The 13927-nt window shown below is 39.1% G+C and overlaps 1 protein-coding gene across 1 annotated transcript; it reads right to left on the bottom strand.

Annotated features, from left to right (window-relative positions):
• Positions 1-3863: 3863 nt before the first annotated feature.
• On the bottom strand, positions 3864-12329 carry LOC141767313 (prostacyclin synthase-like). Its single transcript, XM_074634494.1, has 10 exons — positions 12165-12329; positions 11407-11530; positions 10342-10517; positions 9692-9835; positions 9119-9246; positions 8301-8482; positions 5862-6015; positions 4785-4966; positions 4277-4428; positions 3864-4178 (listed from the first exon to the last, which is right to left on the bottom strand). Exons 1-10 carry the CDS (start codon positions 12230-12232, stop codon positions 4028-4030), a joined length of 1461 nt encoding a protein of 486 aa, XP_074490595.1. The 5' UTR covers positions 12233-12329; the 3' UTR covers positions 3864-4027.
• Between the last annotated feature and the right edge of the window lie 1598 nt (positions 12330-13927).

The following is a 13927-nucleotide window of genomic DNA, read 5'->3' as shown; positions in this document are numbered from 1 at the left end:
TGTGACTGGGATCCTGCAGGAGGCTGATTTCACTCCGGCTCCTCCAGCAGCTGCAGCCTGTCTGAGTTTAACCCTCACAGAGCCAGAGAGAGAGAGACACAGGAGCAGCTCAGTGCATTTACACTGTGTTGCTGCTCACATCCTTCACCAGAACTGGATCCAAAATAATCTTAAGAAGTGACTAAATATCCAGAACTATCACAGCAAAACTTTAATTATATGAGTATTATTATAGAGATTTTAAATAGTTTAGTTATTTGAACAGGGACAATGCACAAAGAACATTAATATACCTTATATATACTTACACAGAAGACTAGACATTAAAGCAGCAGTGGGTAGAATTGGAGCAAATATGATAAAACAAAGTTATTTTGGATTTATGTATATATGATGTATGAAGTGGATTAAAAAGGTGCAATAATATTTCCTTCTGAATTGTCATGGAGTAAAAGTATAAAGTAGCGTGGAATTTAAATACTCAAGTAAAGTAAAAGTACTTCAGACTTGTACTTAAAGCAGCAGTAGGTAGAATTGGAGCAAATATGATTAAAGAAATGTTATTTTTATAAAACGGTCACTATATCCTGACAGCAGTGCATGAGACAGGTAATCTGGAAAAAAATCATGTTCCTCTGTGTCCTCCAGTGCTCCTAATGACATCTGCAAGATTTCACAGACCGGAGGAAAACAACCAATCAGAGCCGAGCTGGAGCCTGCCGTCTCTGAGCAGCTGTCAATCACTCGCAAACTCCGATCAAACGGTCAAACTAGGCAGCGCTGATCAAATATGAATCAATATTCTGTTACAGTAATGCCTATTTCATGCCTCAGATGTTTTCAGAAACATCTTGTAGTGTACTGTTTAGCTGTAAAATGAGAAAGTTTGTGACACGGCAGCCATGTTGAGATCGGTTGAGGAAACACCAAGCACCGCTTACATGGCACAGCCAATAGGAATGCTCTCTTTCAGAAATGACCTGTGATTGGTCAAAGTCTTCTGTCACGGGCTAGATTTCTTAAGGCCTGAAAACAGAGCCATGAGGACGTGCAGAAGTCTAGTTTTCTCTCAGAACACTTGAATTACAATATGCTGAAAGGTTATTATGGAATTTTTGCCCAATGATGCCAAAAAAGTGTTGCCTACTGAAGCTTTAAGTGCCAGACAGTCTATCTAACACTAAACCTCTCTCTCTCACTCATTCCCTCACACTCCCTCTTTCTGCTGCCCTCTGTGTGAAAGAACACCTTTCCTTGAGGAAACACCAAGCACCGCCCACCAACCTGATCAAGCCTTCTCATTTTACAGCTAAACAGTACGCTACAAGATGTTTCTGAAAACAGTTGAGGGGAGAAATAGGCATTACAGTAACAGAATATTGATTCATATTTGATCAGCGCTGCCTAGTTTGACCGTTTGATCAGAGTTTGTTAGTGATTGACAGCTGCCTCGGCTGAATGAACAGCCAAAAGGAACGCTCTCTCTCTGAAATGACCTGTGATTGGTTGAAGTCTCCGGTCATAGGCTAGATTTTCTAAAGCCTGAAAACAGAGCCATGAGGAGGTGCAGAAGTCTAGTTTCCTCTCAGAACACTTGAATTACAATATGCTGAAAGGTTATTATGGAATTTTTGCCCAATGATGCCAAAAACATTCTGCCTACTGCAGCTTTAAAAGAGTACCATATACTGTACCAAGGTAGTCAAGAAAAGGATACAAACACCCCCAAGTAAGGCCACTAAACACACCATATAGAACTATGGCAGACCTTGTCAGTTACTTTTTTAGAAGGGCCAGATTTAAAAAAAGATATTAATAATTTTATCATTGACTTTTTACAATAAACACACACAAAAGACATGAAACACCCAGTAGCCTTATACAAAATAACGGGATACGTGTATGTGTGTCAAAAGTAAGTGCAAAGTACAACAGTAATGTTGGCAAAATGGGTAAAGAGTGAGAAAAAGAAACAACTAAAACAACAACAAAGAAGGGCCAGATTTGAAAAACAGTGAGTGCCAAGCAGCTGGACATTTACGTTTCTGTGTCTGATGTCTGATCTGCAAATCAAAGAACTTTAATGTGAAAACAATACTCCTTTTTCATTTTTGTAGATTATTGTTTTAATAAACACAATGTTGCACTCAACATCTTTTTTTATTAAGTTTGACTCTCCTAAATCCCCTCTGCTTAAACAGCCGGAGTTAAAACTTTTTAACAAAATAAGTATTTCTGTGCTAAACAAGACATAACGAAACAAATTGGCTAATTAGCCTACTAATAATATGATGATCTACTAATAATCAAACAATATAAACACCCATAAACTCCGCAGGTTATTTAAATAAATGATGTTGCTTTTAACAGTCCGTAACAGCGACAATAGCATGAGGGGTAATTTTGATGAACGGGAAATTATTATTATTATTATTAATTTATAAATTATCATAGGACGGATTGAGGTTGTTAAAGGGTCGGATTTGGCCTGCCCTATGGGAATAGGGGATAAAAAAAGTGCCACAAATTCAACCTGGCTGACCTTTTGTAGTGTGTGAGGCCTCCTAGGCTCACTAAACTGGTGGAAAGTACAATATCTGATATAAGTCTGTGCAACAGTATAATCAGTCTTGGCAGAGACACCTAACTGGCACGCAGTCAGGCTCAGTGGAATAGCTACTCATTGATCCACACAAAGGGACTCCACACAATGAAATTGAAGCCACATTTAATGAGGCTGACTTTGTCCTTGATAGTGCCCTAACTTTTTCATGTTTTTCATTCCTAAATATGATGTAAAATATGAGTAGAAATAAGAGCATGTTGTTTGTTGCTCCTCTGCAAACCTGCGCTCTACCTTCAAATCTGCTAGTTAGTGATCAGTTGCTTTCCAAACGACATATAAATCTAAACTTTCCACTCGGCTTCACTCTGCAAACATCGGGCGTGTTGTTAGTGTGACAGATGTGTGGCCGGCTCTGTTTACAGTACAGACAGTCCCCTCATTACTCTCATGCTCTCTATTTAACACACAGAACCAGGCTACAAAGATGAACTTATTACAGCTCCTAAAACTGGCAAATGTCAACGTCTTATTATTAGTTTTTAATAATGTGGGGCTGCAAACCAAACTTATATGATCTAGGGCCGTCAATCGATTAAAATATTTAATCGCAATTAATCGCATGATTATCCATAGTCAATCGCAAATTAAACACACATTTATTATCTGTTCAAAATGTGCTGGCATGGCTGTAAAGGGGAGACTTGTGGGTACCCATAGAACCCATTTTCATTCACATATCTTGAGGTCAGAGGTCAAGGGACCTCTTTGAAAATGGTCATGCCAGTTTTTCTTTGCCAAAATTTAGCGTAAGTTTGGATCATTATTTAGCCTCATTCGCGACAAGCAAGTATGTCATGCTTGGTGCCACTGGATTCGTTGGGTTTTCCATTTTCATATGATGCCAGTTTCTAACTTCAGTCACTCTAACTTTTAAACTGAGCCCGCTACAACCTAAAGAACACAAGTTACTTTAATGAATTAAAGAAATTAGTGGCGTTAAAACGAATTTACGTTAAACGTGTTATTATTGCGTTAGTCAATCAGTTTTTCCAGTTATTTAACCTCCTTTGCGACAGCCTAGTATGACATTGGTTGGTACCAATGGATTCCTTAGGTTTTTTAGTTTCATATGATGCCTGTATCTTCGCTGGCAATCTAAAGATCGATTGTGTTAATATGTTAAGGTTATTAGTGGCGTTAAAACAAATTTGCGCTGACGCATTATCGCATTAACTTTGACAGCCCTAATATGATCGTATCATTTTACCCCAAAACACAAAGAAATTTGACAACACAATATGGTAAACAATACATTATTTACATTTATTGATAAATAATAAAATAATGATACACTATATGATATAAATATAGAATACAAAAGTACAAAGGGCGTATTGACACTATAAACAATGTGCATGTGTTGAAATGTGCATAACAGATATGCTTGTTTTTTTTAAAGTCCTAGTGTGTATTCCTAGGTTTGTATCGGACAAGCAGGTCCCCCTCTGGTTGTAGCATCCCAAATCCATAACGACTGGCGTTCACCTCTGGCATCGGAGCGTCTGGGTCACACAGCTCCAAATCATAGTTAGTCAACAGCGTGTAAACAAACCTGGAGAGTAAACAAAGATGAAACATGAAATTAGAACATTCAAGCAGAAATTAAAGGTAACAAACATTAGTAAAGTTACATGGTGCAGTACTACTCACTGTCTGATGGTATTGATGGCGAACTGCTTTCCCACACAACCGTTGGTCCCGGCGCCCCACGGCATGGTGTAATATTTCAGCCGCCTCCCTCCTTTATAAAAATCTTTCTTCGCTGATCCATCTTCATTCAGGAAGCGATTGTACTTGTATTTCTGGAAAGAGATGCAAGCTATTAGAAAGGACATATTCCTTTATGAAACATTATTGAAACATTATTTTCTGGTGCTCAGTTTCTTAATGCAGCCTAACTGCAACGTCCTTCCCACGCCTATTAGCTGTGTCTCTGTTCCCGTGCTCAGCTAATCCCACATTGGTCCACTGGGTTTCACCTCTCACTGGGTAATACCGGGTCAGCTTTGTGTAGGCGTTGATGGCATCTTACACAAACAGCCACACTAATAACACTTAAGTCTGCCTCCAACTAGTCCCAAAGACAATTACTACTATTCCTTTTGGCAGCACAGGAAGGATTTGAAACGTGTTACTTTAACAAGACAGGGCTACATACCTGTGGCTCATGGTGAATCTCAGGGTCCATCTGAGGGCTGTTGAAGGGGAACAAACACACCCGGTCTCCTTTCCTTAGCAGGTACTCTTGGCCATCAGCCATGAGGAGGGTCTTTTGATGCACTACCTCTCTGGTGATGAAGGGGGCAGCAGTGAGTCGAAGTGTCTCTTCCAAGACGCTATCTGGGGAGGGGCACAAAGAAATGTTGTTAATAACAGTAAAAGAGCACCAGTGTCCCAGTGGGTCACCTCCGGGTCTGAGAAATGAAGCCAATACAGAAGTGCCTTAAACTTTCTAATATCCAGCAGGGGGCGATTCCTCTGGTTGTATAGAAGTCTATGAGAAAATGACCCTACTTCTCACTTGATTTATTACCTCAGTAAACATTGTAAACATGAGTTTATGGTCTCAATTGCTAGTTTCAAGTCTTCTTCAATACAGCATGATGTTCATTTAGTAAATTATGGTCCCATTTAGAGTCAAATAGACCATAAAGCAGGAGATGCTTTGGGGCGTGGCTACCTTGTGATTGACAGGTCGCTACCACAGCGATGTCCGGTCTGGGAGTTGTCCGTGTTTTTGAACTTCATGAAAGGTAATAATAATCTTTTTTGGTCACCTAAAAATGACTTATTCAGCGTTCGGTTGTACACTCCACCCTCTCGTGTCACTTCTGGTTGCAAAGGACCAAGATGGCGACGGACAAAATGCCGAACTCAAGGCTTCAAAACCATTGTCCACAAACCAATGGGTGACGTCACGGTGACTATGGTTTGTTCTCATCTGCAATATTTCTCTACTTTTTATGATATTTGTTTAACTAATCTGGTCTATATCATGCTGTACACCATGACCAAGTTTTCTCTTAAGTGTAGCGTTTTCTCTCAAATATTATATATTGCAAAGAAAAATCACAAATTGGTGCAATAGAATATGCATATAATGGTTATTATTCCAGACTTCTTGAAATGTGAATCCAGACTTTAGTTTCTACCTCATCCTACTAACAATAGGAACAACATACAGTGCTACCAACACATGTTTCTCTGTTTACACTAGCTGGGGTCAGGGCCTCACCAAACACAGGGGTGTTCACAGGTCCGTCCAGTAATGAGGTCTCTGAGGTTTCCATCGGTGAGATCTCGCTGAACTCCCTCCTCACAGCTGTCAGAGCTTCAGGATTTGTCAATAAGTAGCCCAACAGCCAAAATGCAGCAGGACCAACATTACCCTGAAAACAAACACATGATAAGGTTACCTCTCTCGTTCTGGCGTTGCGTAGTGACAGCTAGGCAGCAGGTGGTTATTTGGTAATAGCAAATAAGTACATCACATAACAACCATCACGCCTATCTTTTGTTAGAGTTGCAACAAAACACACATTTCAATTAAAGTTCAATTAAATAAAAAAAAGCCTATAATGAATCTTAAGTGCTTTTTGAGATTCAAAAAAAGAACAGCTTCCTCTCATGTGTCCTGGATGAGAGGAGCTGCTCTGGATAGAGTCATGCTGGCAGAGCTCAGCGTGGTAATGGTTTACTTAATAAGGAACCTGAGGTCCCCTGCCATCTGCCTGCGCCTAGGGACAAGACAAGCTATGAAGATATTTAGTTTTACGGCAAACAGCAGCGCTGTCTCCCGGGAGTAGACACATGAAATAGTGCACTATGTGGAAATTTAATACCGTGAATAAATGCCAACAGAATTGCCTCTTAAGTCACTGCAAATAGACCCTAAAGTGTAATTAATGCTTACTTTAAAACTACTTTTGGCAGATGTATCACAGACCTGAGTGTGGGAAAGCTTCCTTAGACACAAATATTTCACTGTTTGAACTCAATAACACAAAGTTGACTGATGCAATACTGTTTGTTATGACTGCAAAAACTGTCCTACACGTCATCTGTATGTCACGCAAGTACATGTTGATTTCTCTCACTGAAGTTTTAGGGAAATAAAAAATGTGACTCACAGACGACTAAAACTTGTGATTCAGAAGTCGTAATCAAATGGAAATAAACCATGGTGACAAGTGCAAAGACAGATGAGTAAGCAGCAGGCTGCAGGGAAAGGCAAAATGTTGAAGTAAATATCTGATTAACGCCATTGATGCAATAAACCCCTCCAGCAGGGCTTTAGGCAAGACTGTGTGAGTCAATACCAAGTCCAATTATATGTGAGGAAGAAGTCAAGACTAAAACTAATATAACCAATAACCTACTTTTGATTTTGTAAATGTAGAAATAACAATACTTTTCTTTAATATGGGAAGAGATGCAGGTAGAAACACCATAACCTCTATGTACTGTATAGTGAGGGAGAAAAATATCAATGAAGTTGCTATTTCTTTTATTTTAGTCACAACAATATTCAGCCTGTTGAAGTCAGACACCATTAAAGAGCAGCTTCAAGACACTTTACAATCCTCTATCACATACCGCTGTGAAAGCAGAAGTGAACAGCACACTCGTGTGCTAAATGAGAGTACTGCACACTGGTGGAAGGTACCGACACTACAAAGTAAAAATACTCCACCAAGTCCTGCATTCAAAACCATACTTAAGTAAAAGTATCATCAACAAAATGTACTTAAAGTATCAAAAGTAAAAGTACTTATGGAGAAACATAGCCCCTGTGACTGATATATTATGAAATATTAAATTATTAGGGTGTTAATACTGCTGCAAATGTATAAGTGGCATTTGACTGTTGTAGCTGGTCGAGGTGGAGCTAATTTTAATTACTTTTATACAGTTAGGTAGTGTAATCCAGGGTCATAAGATGTATCTGAGGGGTCCAGAGATGATTAATGGGGTCGGAAAGAAGAAAACACAAAATCTGTGCTTCACAAATTTCTATTAATTTTTTGGACTTTTCTCTAATCTTTACTGTTACTGTGAAATATTAGATATTTCTACCTCAAACTGTTATTTAAATGAAACCATTTCAGATGTTTAAAGCGCAAATGTCTCTCATAGACATGGACAAATTATGAGACAATGGACCCCTGGGCACAGATATGTAAAAGGCACCCCCCCCCCACCATTTATAGTAGCGAGACATCCAGACAGAAAGAGACACAAATGCAGCTGCATCTTTGTGTACGTGTTTTGTGTCTCTGGTGTTTTGCATCTCTGTGGTAGTTTGTGTCTCATTGTAGTTGTTTGATTGACACAATATGTTAACAGTCACTTCAAACTGGCTCTCTTGGTTTAATATTTAACAATGTGTTGTATTTTATAAGCGTATTATATTTAGTTTTAGGTAAATTCTCCATCTACAAAGCTGTGCTATATTTCCCTCTGAACTGTGGTTGAGTAGAAGTATAAAGTAGCCAAACATTTAAATACTCATACTCATACTCTTCAGTAAATGTACTTGGTTACTTCCCACCACAGAGACACGGTGGCATCAAGTTCATCTGACTGAACACACGATGTTCCTGATCTCTAGAGGTGATAACCAACTGAAATTCTTGCTTTGCACATGCCGTGTTTCTCGTGCCATCTGACTCACCTGTGTGGCCCAGAGCTGCATCAGTAGAGCTTTCTTCTGAGTCTCCTCGTCGGCCCCTTCCTCCTGCAGGAGCTGCCTGTAGGCGTGAAGCCAGGGGCTCGACCCCGAGTCCTCAGTCAGACCTGCCGGAGCCAGTAGCTCCCACAGTCTCTGGCGAACACTCTGGGCTGTCCTCTTCTCCTCTGTCACACAGATAAACAGCACAGAGTGAGTGAGTGAGTCACAGTCAAAACATAAACATATGAGCTCAATGTGAATGAGCAGATACATAAACAGATATCATTGTGCGTAAAAAGGTGGGAGCGGATGATTATTCCATGTATGACAGGCGCGACTGGAGGAGGTGCACAATAATATTGTAATAGTCTGACTTGTCCTGTGTTGTTTGGGTGGAACAGAGGCCTCGAGGGGATAAGGTGTATGTAGTGAGGTACAAGTTAGATCACAGTCTGTAGAGGACTGTGATGATGAATTATGAAACAGGGAAAGTCCTCAAAGTTTAAAAAAAACAACCTCCTAGACGCTATGTAAGCAACTGTGAGTGATACTCGCCATGGCAACTGCAAAACAAATCTTGGGGAGCATCCATCGATGATGTCAAAGCACGTTAGCGACAAATGTAAACAGTGAGAACACACCTTCTCCTGACTCATAGATTGTAATGCTGACGATCCAAATCTAAGCTTGATGTGCATCATCATAACCAACAGATGTTTTTTTGTCATTCATTTGGTCACAGTGATATCAGATAAACGGACTGAACCTTCTGATAAAGAATATCAGGAGGTAACATCACGAGGTGTTGATGGCGTCAGTACCTGGCTTTAGCGTGCCTCTCGCCATTTTGGTTAAGAAGCCATCAAACTTCTTGTACTCCTCGTACACTCTTGAGGGATCTGTGCTGTTGTTGTTCTGTTCTCCTCCGAACAGCGTCAGGTACCCCACCCTGCGGAGAAAAAACAAAGCGTGAGAAAGTGCGGGACTCTCCTCTCTCTGATATTTTTCTTTGCCTTGATGGATAGATAACCAGCCCACACAGTTTTTCCGTTTGAAAGCACACAAGCGATTCCCTTTCAACTGGTATTTTTCCACCATCTCCTCATGATGGATGTCACTGGGTCACAGGTAACGTTCCCACCATATACTATTTCACATTCCAGATGTACAGTATACTCTCTCCTTTGTTTACTAATGATAATTCACATAAAGAAAGACAGCTTTGTTTCGATTCTGCCAAAATGTTCGACCGGAAAGGTGACCTTCCAACATTCATGTGGTCATTCTACATTTTTCTCGCTGTGTTTACAAACAGAGGACCACAGGGTTGACTTCTGTGTAAACTGTTTAGCTGAATGCTTCTTTTAACATAGTTAGGAGGGAATCCTACTTACTGGAAGAGTAAGCTGTAAGAGAGGTTGAACAGTCCCTCCTCTTTCCAGTCTTTCTGGTTCTGAGGCATCTCGGCTTTCAGCGAGGCCTGCAGGTGTCTGCTCATGGTGCTGTTCACGGTGGCCAAATTCATTCCCTGGAAGTGCCTGCGGACACAAAACAAAAGGTACAATAAGAGTTAAAAGAAGGCTAAATGCTGTTTACCACAGAGAGGAATACTGTAATTCATACCACACTGATTGATGGTGTTGACATGACACACATTATTAGAGCTACATGTTTGTTTGATTGCCCTATTCTCCCTGAGGTAATAAAACTTAACACCATGAGAAAACAAAGAAAGGAGGGGAAAGCTGCACACACACTGATGCAACTTGAAGGTTTAAAAAGTTAAAATATAAAAAGGGTGTGCCTTCCTTTCTTTGATAATATCTCACTGGGTGTCTGAGCAATAACAAAACAAGAAGCCCTAAAAATAGATTTCCAAAATTAGGAAGGGTGTTTTTTAGAAATACCCAGGGCGATGCTCTTCATGAAACTCGAGTGGGAGGATTTCCACGAACAAATCTCGCTTCTACATTTACGTGAAAATGAAAATGAAATTACACAGTACAAGCTTTCAGTTTGGAGTAATTAACTAATAAGGACATACTTTTTCATCATGGATTTCGCTTTGGCCGGCTGGTGATGCGGGAGCCGCAGGTTAAAGATCCGCTCCATGAGCACCTGAGCGTAGCGAGTGAAGTCCAGGGAGTCCGAGTCGTTGATGACCGTGTCGTACGAGTGCGGATCCAGCAGCACCGTCACATAGCGTCCAGCAGCACGCACCTGTACGTCACCGGGGGAAAAGTGAAAATATATGAGATGCAGACAGATGCAATTATTTTTGCATGCATTTTCTGAGTGTTTACATGTTTTATAATAATAATTATAATAATGATACATTTAATCGGTAGGGCCTTTCAGGACACTTTACGAAGATAAAATAATTACTCGAACAGAACTCGAATAGGCCAGCATTATTATAACATGCAATAAACACAGTAATAATATCTACAATACGTTGTAGTAATTATAGTTATGTATTTTATATATTAACCCGACTCTGATGAAGTGCAGTATTCCTTTACTCTTTTTAATGAATACAAAACTCAGCTCACATTTCTTGGAAACATGTCAAATATCAAACTTTGTATTTTTGTTTCATGATAAGTGAAAGTCATACTGTATCCTGATAAAAGTAAATTCATGTTATCCATACAGTAACATGCTGCTACATGAATATCAACATATTCTTAAATCTTTAAAAAATATTCTACGGTAACATTTGAAGACTTTTAGCCTCTTAGATTAGATTGTATAAGATAAAAACAAGCAGAAAGTAAATTCACTGACTTTATCACTTTACACTTCTCTTTTCTCCTGTTGCAATCCCTCTAAATTTAGCATCAAAACTTCCAAGCATTCAATATAATAATATAAGTAATAATATACTTGTATCATGAGGTCCATTTAGTAGCTGATTTATCACATTATCTTCTTCAGTTTGTCATATATAGAAACTTAATAATAAAACTTAATAATTTTCCATTTTTTGTTCTGAGCAGTTTAAAGACTTTGAAGTTGAACTTTTACTCCAATATGAAATCCTTTAAAGTGCTCATAAATATGAACATTTAAATATCTACAGAGGTGCAGTAGGTTTCTTTATACTCACTGTGAAGATGTCGCCGTGTTTCAGCTTCATTCGATTCAAGAACTTGGAGGCATCTTTTCCAAACTCCAGTGCATGACCTAACCATGGGATCACCCCTTTGTCCAGAGGAGGATCGTTCTTCGATCTAAAGAAACAATACAAAAAAAAAGTTAAACTTGTTTAGTGTGTATTTTCAAGTAGCTGCTAGGCACTTTATCTTATACTGACATGGTGATGACACAACTAAACATCCAGTCCTCTGGACAATAAAACAACAATAGTGGACACATGCATATCCTTTTGTTGTCTGCCACATTGATAAAACATTACAGTGGAGTCTGTGTTTGTATGACTAACTTTTTTATCATGACAACAACTTGGATTATTTAAAATATATATTATTATATTATATATATATAATATATATTATATATATATATTTTTTTGTAATTTGTAATTGCCTCAAAGGAAAAGCAGTGAAGTGCAAAGCTTCCCAAAACACTTCAACACTGTTGTGGTTCAACCACATTCCTCAGATTGGAGAAGAAACAAAAGCACAATAACACAATAAATAGGTAAACCACAAAGTTATTAATACCCATACACTATATATATATATTTGATATTTAAACCGGCCACAAATTTACTTCACAGACATTACAAGAAAATATTTGACATCAGATTTCAAGGAGTATTTCCCCTGCCTTCCTTGTTCTTGCAGATATTACAGTATATTTACACCATGTAGTACAATAGGATAATATAAGTGATCAACTCACCTCGACCTGTGTGTGAGGATAACATAAAGCAGCACAGCTTGCACCAGCAGGAAAACGGTCCAGATCATCTCGTGTGTTTCTTTCCCCGCTGCGCAGAGACTCAATGAATCTCTCCAGCACTCACATGGCTTTTTATGAGCGCGTCAGTGACGTCACCGCGTCACCTCTCCTGCTCACACCTGCTCAGCGTGCTCTCTGACGTCATGCTCTTCATCACGAGTATTATGACACCAGGAAATAAAAACGATATTAATGTAATTCCCCTAAAGCCCATTTTACAGGTGCAGCTAATGGTGGTGTTGCAGAACTTTTTGTGCTAGATTATGTGTTGTTGACCTAGAAAAGGTTAAATAATTAAGTCAATCTAGGTCAAACTAGACAATTTAATGAATCCATTGGTACAGTGCCAACCATGTCATGTCGGGAAGTAATTAATGCTCCAAAGTTAGGCTACATTTTGGCCAGGGAAAAACTGGCATGTTGGTTTTCAAAAGGGGTTCTTTGACCGCTGACTTCAAAGATATGTAAATGAAAATAGGTCCCACAAGTGTCCCCTTTACAGACACTTTATGATAATCACATCGCAGTTTTTTTGCATTTATAAATGGTGATATTTCTGCATACTGGGGTCCTTAAACAGTCTTGAATTACATCAATTTGGTATCACTGTAAAGGTGAGAATCTTGTGGATCCAATGACCTCAACTGTATTCCTGTGTGATGATGTTAGTCCCCATAGGAGCCATTTCATTGTAGTGAGGCCATTTATTTTTTTTAAACTTGACCTCACTGTATAAAATGACCCGTGGTGACCTCTAGGATAATCACAGCCTGATGAAACTTTACAGCCACAAACTAGAGAACTAGAGCATTGAGAGGATGGATGGCTTTCCTAGCTAGATTGACAATAAGGGGGGTTTCTGAGCGGTTTCCAGAACAGAAGTGCTCGCCATCCGATTGCCGAAAAATGCAAATCCTTCAGAAATCTCCAAATGTTGAAAGTTTTTGATCCCAAAATCACAGCATGGATTTTTCTATGGTGTTCCTCAAGGTCTTGGGGTCTTAATGTTGTAATTTGGAGGGATTATTGATCATTTTGATCAATTCTCAAGTGGTAAAAAAATGGTTACATTTATCACCAAATCTGTGTAACAAATGGTATCAACCCAAACATTGCTGCAACAATTTATGAGACATAATAGATCATGGGAATGATCATCATATACTTCTATCATAATGTTCTAAACCCTTATACACTTTCACAATTTATTTAAATTAATTCATGTTTATTTCTGATTTATGACTAGAACAACTTGACACACAGTGCTGAGCAGCATCTCAAATTAATCTTCCGGTTCCCAGCTTTCAGATGATGTACACTACTTCTATGTGACATCTACTGTTGATCTATCTCCCCCTAAAAAAAAGACAAAAACAGGTCTATGTGGGTCTCTTAACAGCACATTATTTAAAACATAGCATTATCTACTGTACTTATCCTTGTTTGGGAATATCTCTAGGTCTTTAGGGTTAGGCAACACTTAACTGAAAGGCTAAAGGAAGTCTCAATCTGCATGCAAATGTTCACGCACACCGGAAGTTATTGCGGTCACGCACTCTCCAATGAGTCACACACCAGTACTTCCTTTTTGACTTAATATCAGCTATTACCTTCATGTGTCTCATCACGTTGTGTGGTCGGATCAGCACGTCAGATATGGAGAAATGAAGGAAAAAGCCCACTGATTTTACATACAGTATGTG

This window comes from Sebastes fasciatus, chromosome 1 (assembly GCF_043250625.1).
Source record: "Sebastes fasciatus isolate fSebFas1 chromosome 1, fSebFas1.pri, whole genome shotgun sequence".
Lineage (NCBI taxonomy): Eukaryota > Metazoa > Chordata > Actinopteri > Perciformes > Sebastidae > Sebastes > Sebastes fasciatus.
Note: the sequence above shows the minus strand (reverse complement) of the source record. Positions and strands in the feature narration are given on the sequence as shown.